Source organism: Tubulanus polymorphus, chromosome 5 (genome assembly GCF_964204645.1).
Source record: "Tubulanus polymorphus chromosome 5, tnTubPoly1.2, whole genome shotgun sequence".
Lineage (NCBI taxonomy): Eukaryota > Metazoa > Nemertea > Palaeonemertea > Tubulaniformes > Tubulanidae > Tubulanus > Tubulanus polymorphus.
The window spans coordinates 24,561,394-24,579,436 of record NC_134029.1 but is presented as its reverse complement, the minus strand read 5'-3'; the positions used below and the strand labels follow the sequence as shown (position 1 = coordinate 24,579,436).

General features: G+C 39.0%; 4 protein-coding genes across 7 annotated transcripts in view; 2 read left to right on the top strand and 2 right to left on the bottom strand.

The window, feature by feature from the left end:
• The window catches only part of LOC141905055 (small ribosomal subunit protein uS19-like), a 251,138-nt gene extending 244,094 nt beyond the window's left edge, over window positions 1–7,044 (bottom strand). The window contains exon 1 of the mRNA XM_074793786.1: window positions 7,040–7,044. Coding sequence (XP_074649887.1) covers window positions 7,040–7,041 — 2 coding nt within the window. The 5' untranslated portion in view covers window positions 7,042–7,044. The remainder of the gene's footprint in view (window positions 1–7,039) is intronic.
• Window positions 7,045–10,829: 3,785 nt separating this feature from the next.
• LOC141905962 (sorting nexin-24-like) lies at window positions 10,830–12,715 on the top strand. The gene is made up of 6 exons (XM_074795092.1): window positions 10,830–10,961; window positions 11,315–11,398; window positions 11,513–11,617; window positions 11,696–11,784; window positions 11,869–11,963; window positions 12,376–12,715. Exons 1-6 carry the CDS (start codon window positions 10,902–10,904, stop codon window positions 12,441–12,443), a joined length of 501 nt encoding a protein of 166 aa, XP_074651193.1. The 5' UTR covers window positions 10,830–10,901; the 3' UTR covers window positions 12,444–12,715.
• A 177-nt stretch (window positions 12,716–12,892) lies between these two features.
• LOC141905813 (programmed cell death protein 2-like) lies at window positions 12,893–15,649 on the bottom strand. The gene is made up of 8 exons (XM_074794856.1): window positions 15,513–15,649; window positions 15,229–15,322; window positions 14,959–15,134; window positions 14,358–14,787; window positions 14,055–14,218; window positions 13,876–13,986; window positions 13,528–13,673; window positions 12,893–13,066 (listed from the first exon to the last, which is right to left on the bottom strand). The coding sequence occupies exons 2-8, from the start codon at window positions 15,316–15,318 to the stop codon at window positions 12,906–12,908; spliced, it is 1,278 nt and encodes a 425-aa protein (XP_074650957.1). The 5' UTR covers window positions 15,319–15,322; window positions 15,513–15,649; the 3' UTR covers window positions 12,893–12,905.
• Window positions 15,650–16,098: 449 nt separating this feature from the next.
• The window catches only part of LOC141904964 (transmembrane protein 131-like), a 28,740-nt gene continuing 26,795 nt past the window's right edge, over window positions 16,099–18,043 (top strand). For all 4 annotated transcript variants that reach the window (XM_074793613.1, XM_074793615.1, XM_074793612.1 and 1 more), the window contains exons 1-2: window positions 16,099–16,224; window positions 17,505–17,563. In XM_074793613.1, the coding sequence (XP_074649714.1) occupies window positions 16,131–16,224; window positions 17,505–17,563 (153 nt within the window). In that variant the 5' untranslated portion in view covers window positions 16,099–16,130. The remainder of the gene's footprint in view (window positions 16,225–17,504; window positions 17,564–18,043) is intronic.

Genomic DNA, 18,043 nt, shown 5'->3' with positions numbered 1-18,043 from the left:
ATCCGGCCCGAATTTTAATCTTAATTTCAGTTTTAACGTTATTGTGATATTTTCTGTTGTTTCTGTTATTTCGAGGCAACTTGAATTAGTGTTTGTAGGAAGCGACGATTGAACAATAAATTGTGGGTTTTATTTTTCCGTTCAATCACAAAAAAAGAGAAACATTGAAAAATGTCCCACACGGGAAGCAGAGAAATCCATTCACGCCATTTAGTCTAATGTATTTTCGTATTATAAAAAAAGAACAATAGTTTCAAAAGCTTTTATCGAATCAAAATGAATTTGAATAAATTCTACATGAATTATAAATACGGATTCGACACTGATTGTCGTTAAAACAGATGTAGTACGATATTATTATTTCTCGTAATGATACTTTGGAAATGTCGCCGCACAATCGGCGACATTTCCCTCAATGAACTGATTAAATATGATTCCTGACGAGAAGACAAAAAGGTGTCGTTTTTCTGAATGTCTGATGTTGATGATGAAATTCCCTTCTGAACAGTTGCGGTTTTTATATCATCGCCGCCTCATAAACAAACTGCTCACCGGAGACGAGAAACGACGATCACGTGGATTGTGATTCGACGATCTGGCGCGCCACGGATTCAGAGCGCGGTATTTTACCTGGGATGTCGGACTCGAGTGGGAATAGTGGCGCGTTTATGAATCATAATTACACACGGAAAAATGCGAATCTTTTCCCTGCCGAGAGAGAGAGAGAGAGAGAGAGAGAGAGAGAGAGAGAGAGAGAGAGAGAGAGAGAGAGAGAGAGAAAGAGAGAGACGGGGAGGATGGTTTTATCATCACTAATCACTAGTGTTCAGACTGTGGTTACTAAACAAACTAGATTCATCATCAAACTCCGCTGTATCCCTCATCCGCAGCTTCAGCAGCTTCAGCAGCTTCAGCAGCTTCAGCAGCACCGATAGCGAATGCTTTTATCTGTTTAATTATAAGAACAGATTTAGTGACGGTGAGAAGCGGTAAAACTGCGACGCGAATCAGTAATCCGACAGATTATAACAAAACCCGAACAGTATAATAGAAAAATACCGCAAAAAACAATACATCCACCGCCGACAGAGCGCTGAGTGAGAGGGCGAGCGGGTGGGCGGGTGGATAAGCGGGTGGAAGAGCTGGTAAGCGGACGGGTGAGCGGGTGGATAAGTGGGTGGAAGAGCGGGTGAGTGGGCGGCCGATTCGGTGAGCGGGTGAGCGGGTGTGAAGTATTCAGGAAAATTCAGAGAATGAATATCCATGCATCCAATGCTCCCTCTCTCTCTGACCCGCCCCCCCCCCCCCCCAAACAGGAATCCCTGACAAAAAATTACTTTATTTCCTATTCGTTGTAACAAAATCGTTAGAACAATCATGAATCAGATTGATAAAATCGACGATTTTGAGTGAGTCTTTGCGCTCCGAACGCCTCGTACAAAACGACAATGTTTGGTAGTTATTCAAAGGTAAATGAAGACATTAAACTAACCAGTATTTTTTCACTTCAAATCGATCAAAGAACTCAATTAATTTCTATACAGATTGTCGAGAAAATGGAGCTCTCTTTTGGACATGATGAAAATTTCTGTCATTCCAAAATATGGAAGCGCTGCCTGTTCTGATTTCCCATCAAGCCTCATTCCTGGTGCCTTATCGTAGAAAATTAACAATCAAATTTTTCTGGCATCTTCTATAATAAATTCGTATCGACGCGAGACGTGAGCAATTCGGCTGGTGTCTGTACCAATTACCAGTTGAACCGACAGCCACGACGAGCCTTTGCTCTTATCAAAAGACGTTTGCATAAAACGTCATGACAGAATCTAATGGTAGGAAAAAGGAGCAATCATGCAAAAATTACGTTGATTTTCTATTCTCCGCATTCGAAATATGATTTGCAAAACATCGATTCTGGTTGCAATGAAATTCAATGAGTTTAGCCCGAGGTGGTGTCAGAACCTACGAGTTGAAGTTCGCTTCTCTACAGATAGGGAGGACCAGGATCTGTATCATACATAAATATTCAAAACTGCATCGATCTTCAAACTAAAATATTTACCGACTGTGCGTAATTCCAACCCACAATTTATAAAGAAAAGCTACACCCAAATCTCTGGCTCATAGAATCGAGTCTAGACGTCACTACTCTCTTAGTTTTTGAAAATGGGTCGTAGAATCGAGTCTAAACAACGCTCTTAGTTTTTCTTCATAATATTGTGGCGTTTTTTCAATCAAGATTAAAGACTATCTATCGCATGGAGAAACAGCTGAATAAAGGAATATCAGATGAAGACTTGATCCGTTTTACTGTCGTTTCATAACAATAAGTAATAAAACACACATGCACTTTGTTAAAACACCTGCTATTTCTCATTATCAGGGATGAGTAAAAAAAGACTGGACGTCCACTGTCGAGCTAGAGAGGTGAGAAAGAGTAACCTCTCCCTGTACCTTCACGGTCGAGCCAGGGAGGTGAGGCCTCTTCCGGTTCCTCCACGGTCGAGCCAGGGAGGTGAGAAAGAGTAACCTCTCCCTGTACCTCCACGGTCGAGCCAGGGAGGTGAGGCCTCTTCCGGTTCCTCCACGGTCGAGCCAGGGAGGTGAGAAAGAGTAACCTCTCCCTTCACGGTCGAGCCAAACCCGTTATCTTGACGACAGATAGAAAGAGCTATTTTTAGATTTCTAGATTTTCCTCATCGAGATAAAACAGAATCGAGCGACAATTTTCGATCGAGAATTTCTACCGATTTTTCCGGATAAGGACAATTCTAGATTAAATGTGTCAAAAACATTTCTAAATTCATCAAATCTTTTGACAGTATCGGATCTGACGCGTCAATCAATTCAACCAATATTGACTACTGTTAACAATGCCTTAATTTCATCAGCAGACAGCTTTAGCTGATATCAGCGAATTGATAGTGACCGCTTTGACCACAGGTCAGTTTATTCCGATCCATCTGTGATTCGGACAACTGGGAATTTGTCGCTGGTCATTCAGAAAATTAATTAATTGAGCGAGAAAATTCACGCAGAATCGGATTTGTTTTAGAATAGCGACGCGTGGATTGTGGTTTATCCGATATCAGGAACCCGATGCTGAAACATGCCCTGAAGCTGCCCGAACCGCGCTGAGTATACCACAGATCACCCTACCACTACAACTGCGTGAACACATGACCTCCGGGAAAATGCCATATTTCTAAGAAGGCAGCGAAATTAAAAAAGCTTATAGCGTTCTTTTCGCGGATATGAAGTACAGTAAATGCCACTTCTGGAATATTAATTCCAGCATCAGCTTCACTTCGAGTATTACTGAAATAATCATTACACGAATATAAAATAGGATTCCTGGAATCAAGATGTAAATAATACTGAATGAATTAGAATAATGCAGAAACTGATCGGTGCTAATTCAGTTTATCGGGGAATTGAATGACAATTTTCGAAGTCGAAACAAATATAATGATATAATTCGAGCATTAGTTGATCTGATCTGCGGGTTCAATCATGGACTCAGTTTATACGTTCATGATTCAATACGATACCATATACTATATATCTATCACACCAGGAATTCATTTCGCAACACAACTGAATTAGACTCAGATAAAACTCATGACTGCTAAACTGAATTTAGAGTAATAAAAGACTATATACTTCATCCACCGAAAGTTGTGTTCAGGATGCAATTCCGCAGTTCTGGATGCAATTCCGCAGTTCTGGATGCAATTCCGCAGTTCTGGATCCAATTCCGCAGTTCTGGATCCAATTCCGCAGTTCTGGATCCAGTTCCAGTTCTTGACCTAGTTCCACATTTTATGGTTTAAAGTTTGACTCTGAATTTATAGTGAAAACTCATAACTAGTGCAGGAACTGGATTTTGTCGTCTTTCCGAAGCGTCGCAAACAGCTCGTTTTGAAACAAGCATGAAAGTCACTCGAAGGGCCCGGATTGTCAGACAGAGAGTCCCGATGCCTGCGGGATGAAGACCATGAAACGTGCATTGATGAATACACGCTCTCTCCCTCTCTCTCCCTCTCTCTCTCCCTCTCTTCAAATCATCTTTAGTTCTATTGTCAGCGCGTCGTTCACAATCGCCGCTAAACACGAAGAACGTCGCTTTCTAAGGCTTTTGTGTCGTGGCTAACCACAAACAAGCGCCCACCGGATACCGCGAATACAACCGATTATTTAAAAGGCTTCGCAGAACACAGGCAGATTTCTTTCCGGCCAAACGATACTGCAGAATCGTCTCTTCTTCAAACAGCACAGAACTGGGAATTAATTCACGGGTGCAAAAATACCGCAGCTAACTGTAATACGACTGCAGCAGCTGTATAATCGAGGGGATGGGGAGGTAGGGGGAGGGGGAGGGAGGGGGTATCCTCTCTCCGAGTTTAACCAGTCATTCTAGTAACAACAACTGCAGTTAAAATCGCGATGGTGCTGATTAAATGGATTTGGAAAGCGGATGTGTACACCACCTGACTAGTCATCGGTCACCGCACTCACTGACCAGCCAATCTTACAAACCCAATAGATCACTACGAATCGGTGGTCTAGTGGTTAGCATGCCCGACTGGCACACTGAACGGCCCGGGTTCGAATCTAGGGTTAGGGTCGTGGGCGACCTAGGGTTAGGGGTGTGGTCGAGCTAGCAGCGAGCCGCGATTTGGGTAATTTTCGACATTTTTGCTCTAATTTTGCTCATAAAAAAACCTTTCGTAAGAAATGTTCAATGAAGAACTGCTTCAGAATTTTACAACGAACACTCTCTTCACGACTGCGAACTTCGTTCAATTTTCATTCATAATTAATGAAACCACAGATGATTATAGAAAACTTTCGAAGGCGCCAGAATGTGAAATCGAAGAATCCAGGAAAATTCGCCAGATGGAGATTAATTTCTCTTGAACGTTTGATGCGTGGATTGCTTTTCGGTAACGTGTCAGAAATAACAGCGGGGACGAAACCTCGAGGGAACAGTGGTCACTTTCTATCTGCGCCACTTAAATTATGATTGATACACATCAGAAACATCGAGTCCAACCACTAAACAACTGTACAAAGTGTCAAACAGTTTAAACTGTATAAAACGTCAAGCACTAATAATTTCTTTCCGACAATTGTGTAACTTTTTGTGAAAGAATCTAATCCTTTATAGAATTATTAGTTGCTTATTTTAGGTTAGAAAATGGATATCTTGTATCTCATTACTGTTGAGCTTACAAGTGAGACCCGGCCGCGGTCGCCTATCTACTCTGTATATAACTTCTTAATTAAATCATGATCAAGAGAACCGTAACAACGAATTGAAATGAACTGATTGCAAATTTTATTGCAGTTTATAAAATGGCCCGGTCGATTAGGAGAAACAAGGTATTATTTTATATTAGCCTAAGTAGAAATATCTGCTATTTTCATATCCTTGAAAAATGATGATATCTGGTTTTATAGAATAATCATGATTTCCAAAAAGAGAACACGTCTGTTGTACCCTTCAACCCGCCGAGTGCCACTTATAGAGGGCTTTATTTTCTTGTCAGAAAATGATCCTTCACAGTAAAAACATCGGGGAATAAAATGATGACTTATTTCAAGCGAGGATCAGGATGAATTAGAATATGTACTGATGACACGAAGTATCAATCGGGAATCAAACTAGAAATCAATAGTTGGCAAAATGAAGCCGGCTTAATTCAAATCTACACCGAACAGTTTGACGTTTTGTGTTGTGGATGATCGGTCTATTCTGTAGAATGGGTGGTAATCAGTATAGAGATTTATAGATGTTCAATCAAACCACATCAACCAGAGTAAATACCCCCCTCCCCGTCTCCCTCTCCCCTCCCTCCTCATCCCATCAGCGATCGATACAAGAAAAAACCGCAACGATTTAAACATCTCTTCTCAATTCAAACACTTCGTGTTAAATCAGAAAAACCGTCAACACTGAGGTCACCGGATCTGCTTAACACGGCGATACAGGACTATTCTGTTCAGGGCTGCACCGAGCTGATTACTGACTGCGCAGTACGATAACACTGACCTAGGACTGCTCCGGGGTCTGTGTCGGAGTGATAAAACTGACCTAGGACTGCTCCGGGTCCTTACCGGTCTGCGTTTATTCGGAGCCATGGAATATTTCGAAAACGACCGCAGTGACGGTGAATTTAAATCCGAAATGAAAATGCACTCGAAAAATGTAGTCGAAATAAAAGTATTGTGTGACCCGCGGTGTTTTTATCGCTTTTTGAAGTTTGATTCGTGACTCTAAACAATTTTCCGTCGTCGCCCATTAGTCCGTATAATACCCATTAAACACGACGACGAACTGACGTGTCATTCTGTCATTTTAGCCGAAAATTGATCAGCGACATTAAAACTGCGGTAACATTTTAACATTTAAGTTTAAAAAAGAAACTACTCTAATTTGAAAATCCTTAGAATTCTTTTATCAAGTGTAACATGAACTATGAAAAGTTAATAATCTAATCAAGTACGAGGGTTTTTAATTACATCAGTCACGAGACGCGATACAGTGTGGTGTGTGTGGAGAGTTTCTTTTATTCATAATTACACGAGTTAAATATAGAAATTATAGATTTCTAATTAAAAAACACACACAGAATGAATATTGTATGATAAAAGAACTGCTGATAACGAAATACGATCCAAACAACTCTCGATCTGTTTCTGTTATTCGTAAATTGTCTAAAGCGAAATATAAAAACTAACGAGAAACTAGTGCATATTTAATCCACAAACAAAGGAATGAATTTCGTTTATATTTGAAATTAAATCTTTTCAAAGCTGGAATTAATCTCGTGTAGAAAGAAAAATATTCTTATACATTTCACGGTTGAAATATTGTGAATAAACGACGAGCATTTAGTTCATATAAATACAAACATATCTCTATATCAATAACACGTACTTACTAAATATTTACGTGAGATATATAAACATAGGTATTAAAGCAATATTTACGATCGTGTAAAGAAGAATTTATTTTCTCGTGAAATCAAGTAACATTTTGACCACTGTCGGTTTACCCATGGACGTATAATCTAGTTTATACGTCCATGGTTAGTGTCGGGTAAACCATGGACGTATAAACTAGATTATACGTCCATGCACTAACTTAACGACGTGTTAATGACTTGGAAATAGATATTCAACTCTTTTCATTGAGCTTTAAATTCAACCAAGACTCGAGTTTAAGGGGCCCAGTTTCACGAAAAAAAGTTTAAGCCTAAAACGGTTAAGTTTTAATTGTTGTCCTCATTGTAAACATGAAGTCTAACCAATATAGATCACACCGAAAATTCGAGTTGAACTTTTTTGTGAAACTTCACCGAAATTCTGTTCAAAATAAGTCGTAAACGAATGACTTGAAAGAGTGAAAAAAAAACAAATGCCATTCGTCGACTGAACCCCAGAACGCGGTCCGTGATCCGCCCTTTAATCAACTATTTCTCTGACAGCTAAAAATCTCAGCGAACAGCGATGAGAAGGCGGATGAGGAGGGGGATAATTAGTAAGAGAAATGGCACGTTTAATTGCAGCAGACCGCACCGGTCTTTTACCGGTCTGAAAATAAGCTCAATTTAGATACGAGATCGTGCGTGGATTAATTCTGGTGATGATGGAATAAAACAGTTAGAATTACGTGTGGTTTGTCGGCTGATTATAGATACATGTAAATTAAAGGCCTCTAGCGCGCGCTTCTTAATTAGGTTGAATTCACTAGATCCCAGCACGTATTCACCCCCTCCCCGGCACTTCCTCGTCTGCATATCCTCACAAATCGCGCAATAATCTTCGAGAAAATTGCTGATATATGAAATGTCTTGAAGACACGCGCGCTTTCAATCTGGTTTCACATCATTCCTTCTTATTGTTGTAGTAAAGTTTCTAAAGTTTCTGGAAATACGCGTTTTAAATCTTTCTAATTTTCAGTTTACCCAAATAAATGCGTATAAACTCTGAAGTGGTGAATAATATGTTTTTATGAGACACAAACAGATCATTTAACCGAAAATATTACAACTAATTCAACTAAAGCTTCCATTTTTAAAGACTCAGTGAGATTCATTATAAAAATACAACACGAAACTGAAAAATAATCCATAAATTTTGATTATTTTCTGAATCAGTAAAAAGTTTATTCGCACTTTTCTCATCAAAACCAAAATCGTGATACAAATCGTGATACGCTGTCCATTCGCCCACAAAATCAGAACCAGGCTCCTGCCCTCTCGCGACCTGCCCCTCCACCAGGCTCCCACTCCCTCAAATGACCTGCTGTATAAACAGTGCCCATGTGTCAAACAATACTTAACAAGTCTATAACATTAAAACTGACCTGTGTTTAATTCCTGTTCCTGAATAAAGCGATAGATGGCACGAGTAGGTAGGATGCGGCTGGAACATGCTGCTATTAGTGTCTGTATCTAACACCACGAGGCAGCATCTCCTAGAGCATCTTTACCGCCACACAACAAAATCATCAGAAAATTAGGAAACTAACTATCCTATACCTGATAGCTATGAAAACCTCGCGATATTTCTTTAAAAATTAGGATAATCTCTATTCGACTGTTTTCACGCTAAAGATTTTTGTTGTGACGTCACAGGACGAATTGATCGTTGAAATATCAGATAAATGATAAACGAGTTAAACTTACCCGTAACAGCGATAGTATGACTGCCTCCACACGCGATAATCCTAATCCGTTTATCAGTTAATCCTGAAACGTGGCTGTTTTCAGCTGCTACGGTGCCGCTTTGTGGATGTCCGTGTTGCCCAAATTCACCGCAGCCCCAACATAACAATTCACCCTCAGATTGCCACATCATCACCGGCTCCGGCTCACAGAACTCTATAAACAAATCAACAACTTCACAAGCTAAATCTTTGATTTTACTCTTTTGCAGTTTTTACCGGGAAAATAATTAAGTTTTTCTGACTGAACACAGCAGTTCGGAGACCCAACAGTACCCTGCAGTTCAGAAACCGCCGATGCACAAAAACAAAAATTCGCCCAAACAAAGCGAACAAGAGATATATAGTACTAGTACTGCAAGGTGTATTAGGCCTATATTGTATTGTGTTGTATTATATCGGTATTAAACATTGACATTCAACATTTTATTCCTGCCAGACACAATTCAAACAACACGTGAGCGCCTTAAAGAATTCGTTCAACGCCAAAAACCGATTAATTGTCGATAACTTGTTGTTCAATCAATGAATAAAATACCACGTAATAAATAATGATATTTTACCGTATTATGAGCTCTATAAAAATATCTACTCTGAATAGAAATGTTTGTGAAGCGTGAACTTTATAGCTTTTTAATCCCAGGCGAGCCACTGTTTATTGCGTGGATCGGGCTACAGAAAATAATGCTTTTATAACCGGGTTCCTTCGAACCCATATTTACCGGTATCTATAGCTTACGACGGTTACAAAACTAGGGCTACAATCCTACTACTGGGCCCAATGCACAATGGCAACAACTGGTTTAGAGTTAGATGGCTAGGTAGTTTGAATTCAACTAAGACAAACTGATCTTAAGCCTTGAATCTTAAATCTAAGCCTTAAATCTTAAATCAAAAGCTTTGCAGTATGTCATTGGGGGCCAGTTCCATAGTCGAAACTTTCCAAAAGCGGTCTTGAATTTAAAGATTGATCTTAAGTCGAGATTGGCTATAGAACTGAGATGGTCTTAGACCGGTCTGAAGTCTAAGTCATGACTATGGAACCAGCCCTCGTTAGTCCTTGAGCATGACCCAAATTTGAAAAAAATATCTGCAAAACATGAATTTATTTTCAGTAATCATAGTAGTATCTTACCTTCTGAAAAAACTCGTCGTGTTCCGGTCCTATTTTGGATGGTATGCTGTGATATATGTAAATGGCCTAATTTGTATATAGTTATAGATCTAAAACGAAGCCCACTGTTGTTTGAATAGTAAAATCATTGAACCATAAACACGTCATTTAGATTATATTCGGCGAGTCCTGTAAGTACAGACTGAAATACAGTTATATCTACACACGTGTCACTGCTGCTCTACTGTTATTGTACAAATCTTTTAGCGTCCAATATTGAAAATAAACCGTTGAATTCAATTCGTTTTATCTGACGGAACACTGGCCACTGGGTGATTGACCCCAGTAGCGCTCTATGAAACCGTGCACTGTGAGATATTGAATCGGTTGTTTATTCGTAGCGTTACGGCAGGGCCAAGCGGAATCTTTTAACAATGTGATTCCAGACTCTGGAAAAAAATCAGTAGTAACTCTTAGGAGTTGCTGAATGTTAAATTTTACTGGTTGAATTCAGGAAATGCACCTGGGAGGCTTCTATATTTTTCAGGCCAAATAAATCGCCCTCGGCGCTGTGCCAAACAATTGATTATCATTTTTTAGCTTTAAGTTTAGGACAGACTTACTGGACACACGGGTTTCAATGAGTGTCCAAGCGCGCGCCTAACGATCGAATTTTCTTGAAATTCCATTATCATCTCGGCCGATGGGATATGTAGGGCTGCTTTCGATAAATATTGCGCCCGATAGGATCGGCGTCATTTTTTTATTTCTCCTTTTATTTCAACCATCCCCATCACACTGCGCATGCTCGAATAGTTAGTTAAAATTCCCGCTGCTCCGCCCTATTATAAATACAGCCTGACTTCACAACATCCACCCCGTGTGAGACTATTGGGTTCGAATCCCAGCTGAGTGGTGGATATAGAAATCTATCCCGGCTGTACATTTACATGCCCGGCACGTTGATCATGTGACCTAATTAAAATGGTGGACGGACAACAGCAGTGTTTATAATTTCAGTTCCGAAGTATTTGTTTGTTTTTATGGTCGACAATGATCAGAGTTTCTGTACCTAGTTCCAGGAGATTAGAGGATTCCAGATCGAGTTACACGGTCAGTTTTGTACATTTAATTACTCATGATTTGAGGCCCTAATTTTAAATCAATGATTGTCAATGAGTTGAAAATATAATTTTTGCGGAGGAGTCATCACTGGTCATCTGTGAGTCATGATTCTATTTTATTTTGTTACTCTGACTCAAAATCTGGGGCTTCGATGAACGTCTAATGATGAAGATTCTGGATGACGAATGATGAATATTCTCTATACTCTGCCGGATCTCAACAAGCCACCTGTCCTTAGTCTGAATACCAGTCGTTTTTACCGGTTCCCACGACTGCTAGGTACTAGACTAACCTGTCCTATCTCTATGTTCTGTCTATCTATCGGTGAATAAATGTTTTAGGTATTTCGTATACAAGTTTATCTATCTGGAAGATGTCACGTAATTGAGAAAAGATACAGTGAATTTGAAGAAGTTCATAAAAAGGTATTTGATAGAAATCAGCTTTATACGATACAGCAGATACTGTAGCTGTTGTGTCCCCTTCGTCTCGGCCTTGTCATCCTCACCCTCCTGTTTACGCTGCCGTTTATTTTGCAGTTGAAGAAAATCATAAAAACACCAGAATTTCCTCCCAAACACGTTCTCAAATATCACCCTAAAATCCTCGAACAAAGACGTCAAGGCTTTGAAAATTATTTACAGGTAAAAAACTTTAAACGATGTTAAACGATTGAGAGCTGTGCGTTTATGAAAATGTGAAATCGATGCTATTATTTTCAGGGTATCGTAGATAAAGGAACAGTTCCTAAATCTTTATTGATGTTTCTAGGAATTGAATCGATGATTTATATGACAGAAGATAGCACCGAGTAAGAGATTGAATTTTCTATTTTATTTCATCGACTGCGATGAATTTAATTCCGTAAAGAACGATGTCGTGTTTTATTTCTCAGATCGTTAGAAGATGAATATGAATCAGAAGAAGAGGAACTTTCTCACCAGCCGGTCATTAATATATCACTGCACAATATACAAAATGATAATAAAGGTACCAAATTAAACACAGGTTTTTAGTGAAGTACATTGTATCCCTTACTCGCACATAGTCAACTCAGACTTTTGACAAGCTCAGACAAAAACCAAATCATTTTTTTGACTTATTGGAATTTGCCGACCTAGGACCAATTTTGCGAGTCCCGGTAGGCGAGGTTAACCAGGGCTATATTTAGCGGGTGCCCCCAGAAATTTGGGAAAAGTGCCGTCTCTGTAAATATTATTGTTATATTATATTCAACAGCCCTTTTTTGGGTATCTCAGCCCCCAAAAAATTCAAATGCCAGGTACAGCCCTGTATATTCATGAGGGTCCCGTATATATCTTTAGCGTAAGTACTTCATGAACACATCATGAATTAGTAGTAAATAAGAGAGGTGGCATGTTTATAATTTGATATATTTCAGGTGGTTTCCCCGATATTGTCGCTCAAGGAGTTTTATCAGCTTTATACGGAACAAGACGAGACGTTTAAATCATGACAATCTCTGATTCGCTGCCAATCAAATATTGTATTATTATTATTATTATTATTATACACAGCTTTATCTTTATCCTAAAGCTTTTACCAGACCTGCACTTTATACTACTGATATCTCCCTTTCCTCTAAGTCCATTCCCTATGATTTATAAAAATGCTTTTAAATATTGTATTCTATTTACGATGTATATTTTGTCAGAAAACTCTATTGCCTTTGATCAATTATTCTAATGCTATTTTAAACATGTACCAAACTTCATAATATTTGTACAAATGTCTTTTTGACAATAAATTTATATACATACTATATATTATATATACATTATCGTAAGTAAAATGATTTAAGTAGTTGTTTGTTATTTGTTTTGTATTTGATATTTTTCATTCCTATCGAGTGAAAGAAAACGAGAGAGTCGAAGTTCAAGTAAAATATCGAGGCATTTTTATTTCCACGTCTCACGTTTTAAACAAATGTTGATCTGGATCGAGTTGTAATAAACAAGTCTCTTCTTTAACTGAATCCGTTTCGCTCCAACAGCTATTCATACATGTATAAATCAACACAGTACCAAACTCCACGACGACAGCAGCAGCAGCAGCAGCAGCAGCAGAGTCACCTGTAAATAGAACAATAAATAATAGACGCTAGAATAATACTCGCGGAAACCACTGATGATTTTTTTTTCGCCAAGGATCCAGTTCCACAGTTGACAGTTATTAGAGTTAACTCAGAGTTAAAGTTAGTTCTTTTTCAGTGTTTTAATTCTTGAGACAAATTTAACTCAGAACTGTGGAACTGGGTCCAGAACTTCAAACTTTTGCCAATGGAATTAAGTTGGACCATTTGAAAATTATGTGTCCGTAGCTATTGCATTAGTTTATACAATGATTGAATATGACACGATATTTAAAGGCCGAATTCTTTTCCACAGCAATAGTATTCAGTACATAGATTCATATCAATACATAGATTACAAAATCGATAAAGCTACCCCTGATTTTAGATGCAGTAGAAAATCATAGTTGGTGGAAACGAATTAATGAATTCGGAGCATTAGACAAATCCTAAAATACTGACCATTAAAAGTTTGATATTTGAGAAACTGAATAAGACCTGGCATCAACTGCATCTCGTAAACCTGTTTACTGTTACAATACTTGCACGTTGTTTGTTGAGGAGTAAAGTGTTTATGTATAAGTAAAGGATCACCATTCCATGAATATCTGAAAATAATAATCACATTCTTACTGCCATACTGACTTATTGGCTGAATGACAAATTCATTGTCTGAATGAATGGTAGTATCCTGTCTGGTGGTTTAGTTTAGAATGGATATTTTCACAACCCACATAAGCCCATCCGATTATAAGAGCTTACCACCAACGATAAGGTAACTAACTAAACTAATGACTGAGTGTTGTATACCTTAAACACTGTTGTGGAAATCGGGACATTCTTCTAGTGAACTTGTGAAATATTTCATCTCCGTGATTAAATGATGGTTTCTCGTATTTCTCTGCCGAACTTCCCTGAAATCTGAGGAAAATATTTCATATGAAATCCAGTCGCTAACTAAATACTAACCCGGTAATGATTTAACTTACTTGTCAGATTGTGGGTTCAATAATTCACTGACATTAACCCCTTCTCTGTGTGAATATTCCCTGAGTAAATCAGTGATATGTTTATTATCAGTTGTCGATGAATTGGTGTCTGTCGGTTCCTCAATTGCATTGATATAATACGACACTAGTTCATCATCTACGTCCTATCAGTAAATTCAAATGTAGGAAAAACATTGATAAATTCTACACAAGTGACCAATAACGATAGTGTTTGTACGAAGCACTGATCAGCGCTGTAACATTCTACTGTTATTAGTGGTTTAAATCGATTCTTAGTTTTACCTTCATTTCAGTTTCTGGTGTCGATGATTTCAATACATTTAACACTGACGCAGCTTGTTCAATATTCATCATATCTTCAGGAATACATTCGGTAACTGCTGCTTCTGCTGATGTTGTTGGTTCGTCATCTTCATCAGTGATTGCCATTCCAGATAGTTTGTCATTGATATCCTCATCCTGATTTCCTGTTATTGATTTACTAGTAATACTGGCATAACTGATGATAGTCTGTTGATCTACAGCGGATGTAGTGGTTCCCCATTCCGAATCGCCCCAATCATCTGATCCATCGCGCTGGGTTCCCCACTCTGAATCACCCCAATCATCTGATCCATCGCACCATAAATCAGTTGATTTCTTTACTGGTAAATCTTCTTTTTCCTTCAGTTTGAAATTATGATCTTTTACTTGGCATCGAAATACTTTCCACCTAAAGAAAATTTAAGTAGTCTGAAGAGCAGTGTAAGTAGGAATGTAATAATTAATGCTGGCTGGGCCAGGCTGAAACGGGCATAGCCATTCACTGGCTCAGGCGGGGCTAAGACAGGGCTGGTTACAGGCTGAGACAGGGATGGTTACTGGCCTGGCTGTTGAATCTTACCCATATTGTTGGTTTGAACAGATTTTTGAGGGACACACGAATATATACAACGTCCTGTGGTATTCAGATAAATCTAAAGGACAATAAAGTTGTAGGACTAGAATCAGTGCCTTATTGCAGTGAGTACAGCGTGGAGCAAACGACTCAGTGATACCAGTATTCAAATTATACCAATCCTGAAATATACAAACGTTACACTACAATACAAGCACCATTGAATGGTCCATTCAGCTGAGGGCGGGGGAAAGTGGGGAGATCTCAAATACTCACTGGTTTTCCTCCGATCTTGTTAATTTTCGCATCTAGATTGTCAGTTTCACCAACAATAGCGTCGCATAAACCCAACAGAACTGATGTCATTATTCTGTAAGATGAAGTTAATTACCTATGAAACTCAACTGTAAGTGCCCGGCCCGCCGGTTCGTAGGGTAATTATTTCCAAACCGTACGGTGCTTCCACCTAGAGGGTGAGGCGTGAACTAGTTTTTGTGTATATCTATATACAACTGTTTTTAAGATGTCTAACAAAATAGATGAATCTATATAAACCTCACCTTCACAATCTATTTCTCAGATTGACAGAATAATAGTTAGCAAGTGAAAATGCGTCAGATTGTTACACTGATTGGGATTCGAACCTCCTCTAGTCGAGTCGGCGGGGCTGATGTCCGTATCATATTACTGAAAACCTGTTAATGTACAATTCAATCCAGTTTTTATTCCAAATTATTAATTTACTATTTTAAAAACGATTTATCAAAATCTCAGCACTTTCCTATTTACTAGTCACAACCAGTCGTTTTATACAATTAGTTTGTTGTAACGAGGGTTCTATCAGGGTGCCCCGATTCGGATATTTTCGGAGCTACCCATTTCTCAACACGTTGCTCAGGTTGCACGACCGACCTGTAATCCGCGCACTGCATATATTATTTTCGTATTTAATATTCTGAATAAATAAAATTAAATCGAAGTTCATTTTTTATTCATCCACGAGCGATTTATATGAAATATTCCGATACGTTGAGTGATATCTATAAGCGGTTGGATATTGAGACTGGTTTCGGTGTAGAGTGTGAAACTAATGACGTATTTTCTGTTCAGTGTGTTGTGATGATCATTATTACAACAGCATGGCGAATATACAGCAGCACAGGAAGACCAGCTCTACGATGAGCAACCTGGAATTATCGTTTATTTTACTCATAGCTAACATTTTATACTTCAAAACTACGCACGTAAATGGATTAGAAAGTCCCGGACAAGGTATGAGATTGTTTAATTAGTAAGATTGCTGGTGACGAGGAGAGGAGGGCTCACTGGAAGAAATTAACTACTCAAAAATGTTAACTTCTACCCAGGCAAAATTTACCGCTTTAGTCTGTCATTACTCTGTTGAGTGTTGAATATTTAGCATTTAAAGATGAGTTTTTTAATTGCCTCCAGCCAATAAATGACCCTCTTTACACAACATCTTTGACAACTGAACTGTCAAGTCAGTTTGACAGAAATAATCACTGTGGTTGGCTGTGTATCAGTTGACAGTGCTGCACTGTTGTCAATGTCAAATGTCTGTCGTCACCTGCTGCTGGACAATCCACCAGGACAGTCGATACCTGTAGGCCCTCATATCGTTGATTGTTTAATCAGTTGTTACAGAGATTTGAATCCTGGATTCTTAGATTCATTTTGCTAAACATATTTTTGACCGTGTATATATATATATTGATACGTGGTTTACTAAGTATCAATGTATGCGCATTGAGTTCACTTGCACTATCATCTATGTCATCAATATTGGCATTTCAATGTGAATTTTGGCATTATTTTGTAATTTCACAAATCTTATTTAATATCTGATAAATTTTGATAATTATTTTTGAGAGGATGTGCACTAGGCCCTACTACCACATCGATATATCGCGGCGGCTAGACTAGTTACCGGTCAATTCAATTCAATTACCGATATATTCATTCCAAAATAACTTCATTTATCCTTGATATTATGTAAGCTATAATATTATTGTCAACAATATTAAGCAATTGTTGTTACTCAAGGCGTCAATAAACTTTCAAGTCAATTTTTTTGTTTTTATTTGTGGCCGTAAACATGAATTACATGGATACAATTCAGGCTGATTTATATTGTGCAATACAAGTCCTATGTCTACAGCTATAGTTGAATTAGTTTTTAGATCATGCGCTAAATATAGAAATAAAAAACAAACTCAGTAAGACTGAGTGTCAATCAGTGAGGAGAACCAGTCTGATATTGTTATTACCAGGCCTTACGCAGGATGTTACGGGCCAGTAGTAGGGCCCTACGCAGGACGTTACGGGCCAGTTGTAGGACCCTACGCAGGACGTTACGGGCCAGTAGTAGGGCCTACGCAGGACGTTACGGGCCAGTAGTAGGGCCCTACGCAGGACGTTACGGGCCAGTATTAGGACCTGTACTAGCTAATGATGTCATTCATGGAGTTTTATTTGTGATGGATCTCTCTGTCGCACACAGTCAATGAATTAATTTTTTTTTTCCTTTTCAGCTTTTATTCAGACAGATAATAATGAATTGAAATATATGATGGATGAAGTTCCATTACAGGTGAGATTTACTTACTGACCCTTCTACGAGTGTTACTGACCCCTCCTACGAGTGTTACTGACCCTTCCTACGAGTGTTACTGACCCTTCCTACGAGTGTTACTGACCCTTCCTACGAGTGTCACTGACCCTCCCTACGAGTGTCACTGACCCTTCCTACGAGTGTTACTGACCCTTCCTACGAGTGTTACTGACCCTCCCTACGAGTGTTACTGACCCTCCCTACGAGTGTTACTGACCCTTCCTACGAGTGTTACTGACCCTTCCTACGAGTGTTACTGACCCTTCCTACGAGTGTTACTGACCCTTCCTACGAGTGTTACTGACCCTTCCTACGAGTGTCACTGACCCTTCCTACGAGTGTTACTGACCCTCCCTACGAGTGTTACTGACCCTCCCTACGAGTTTCACTGACCACTACAGGTATTACCGATTCCCTGTGAGTGTCACTGACCACTACAGGTATCACCGATTCCCTGTG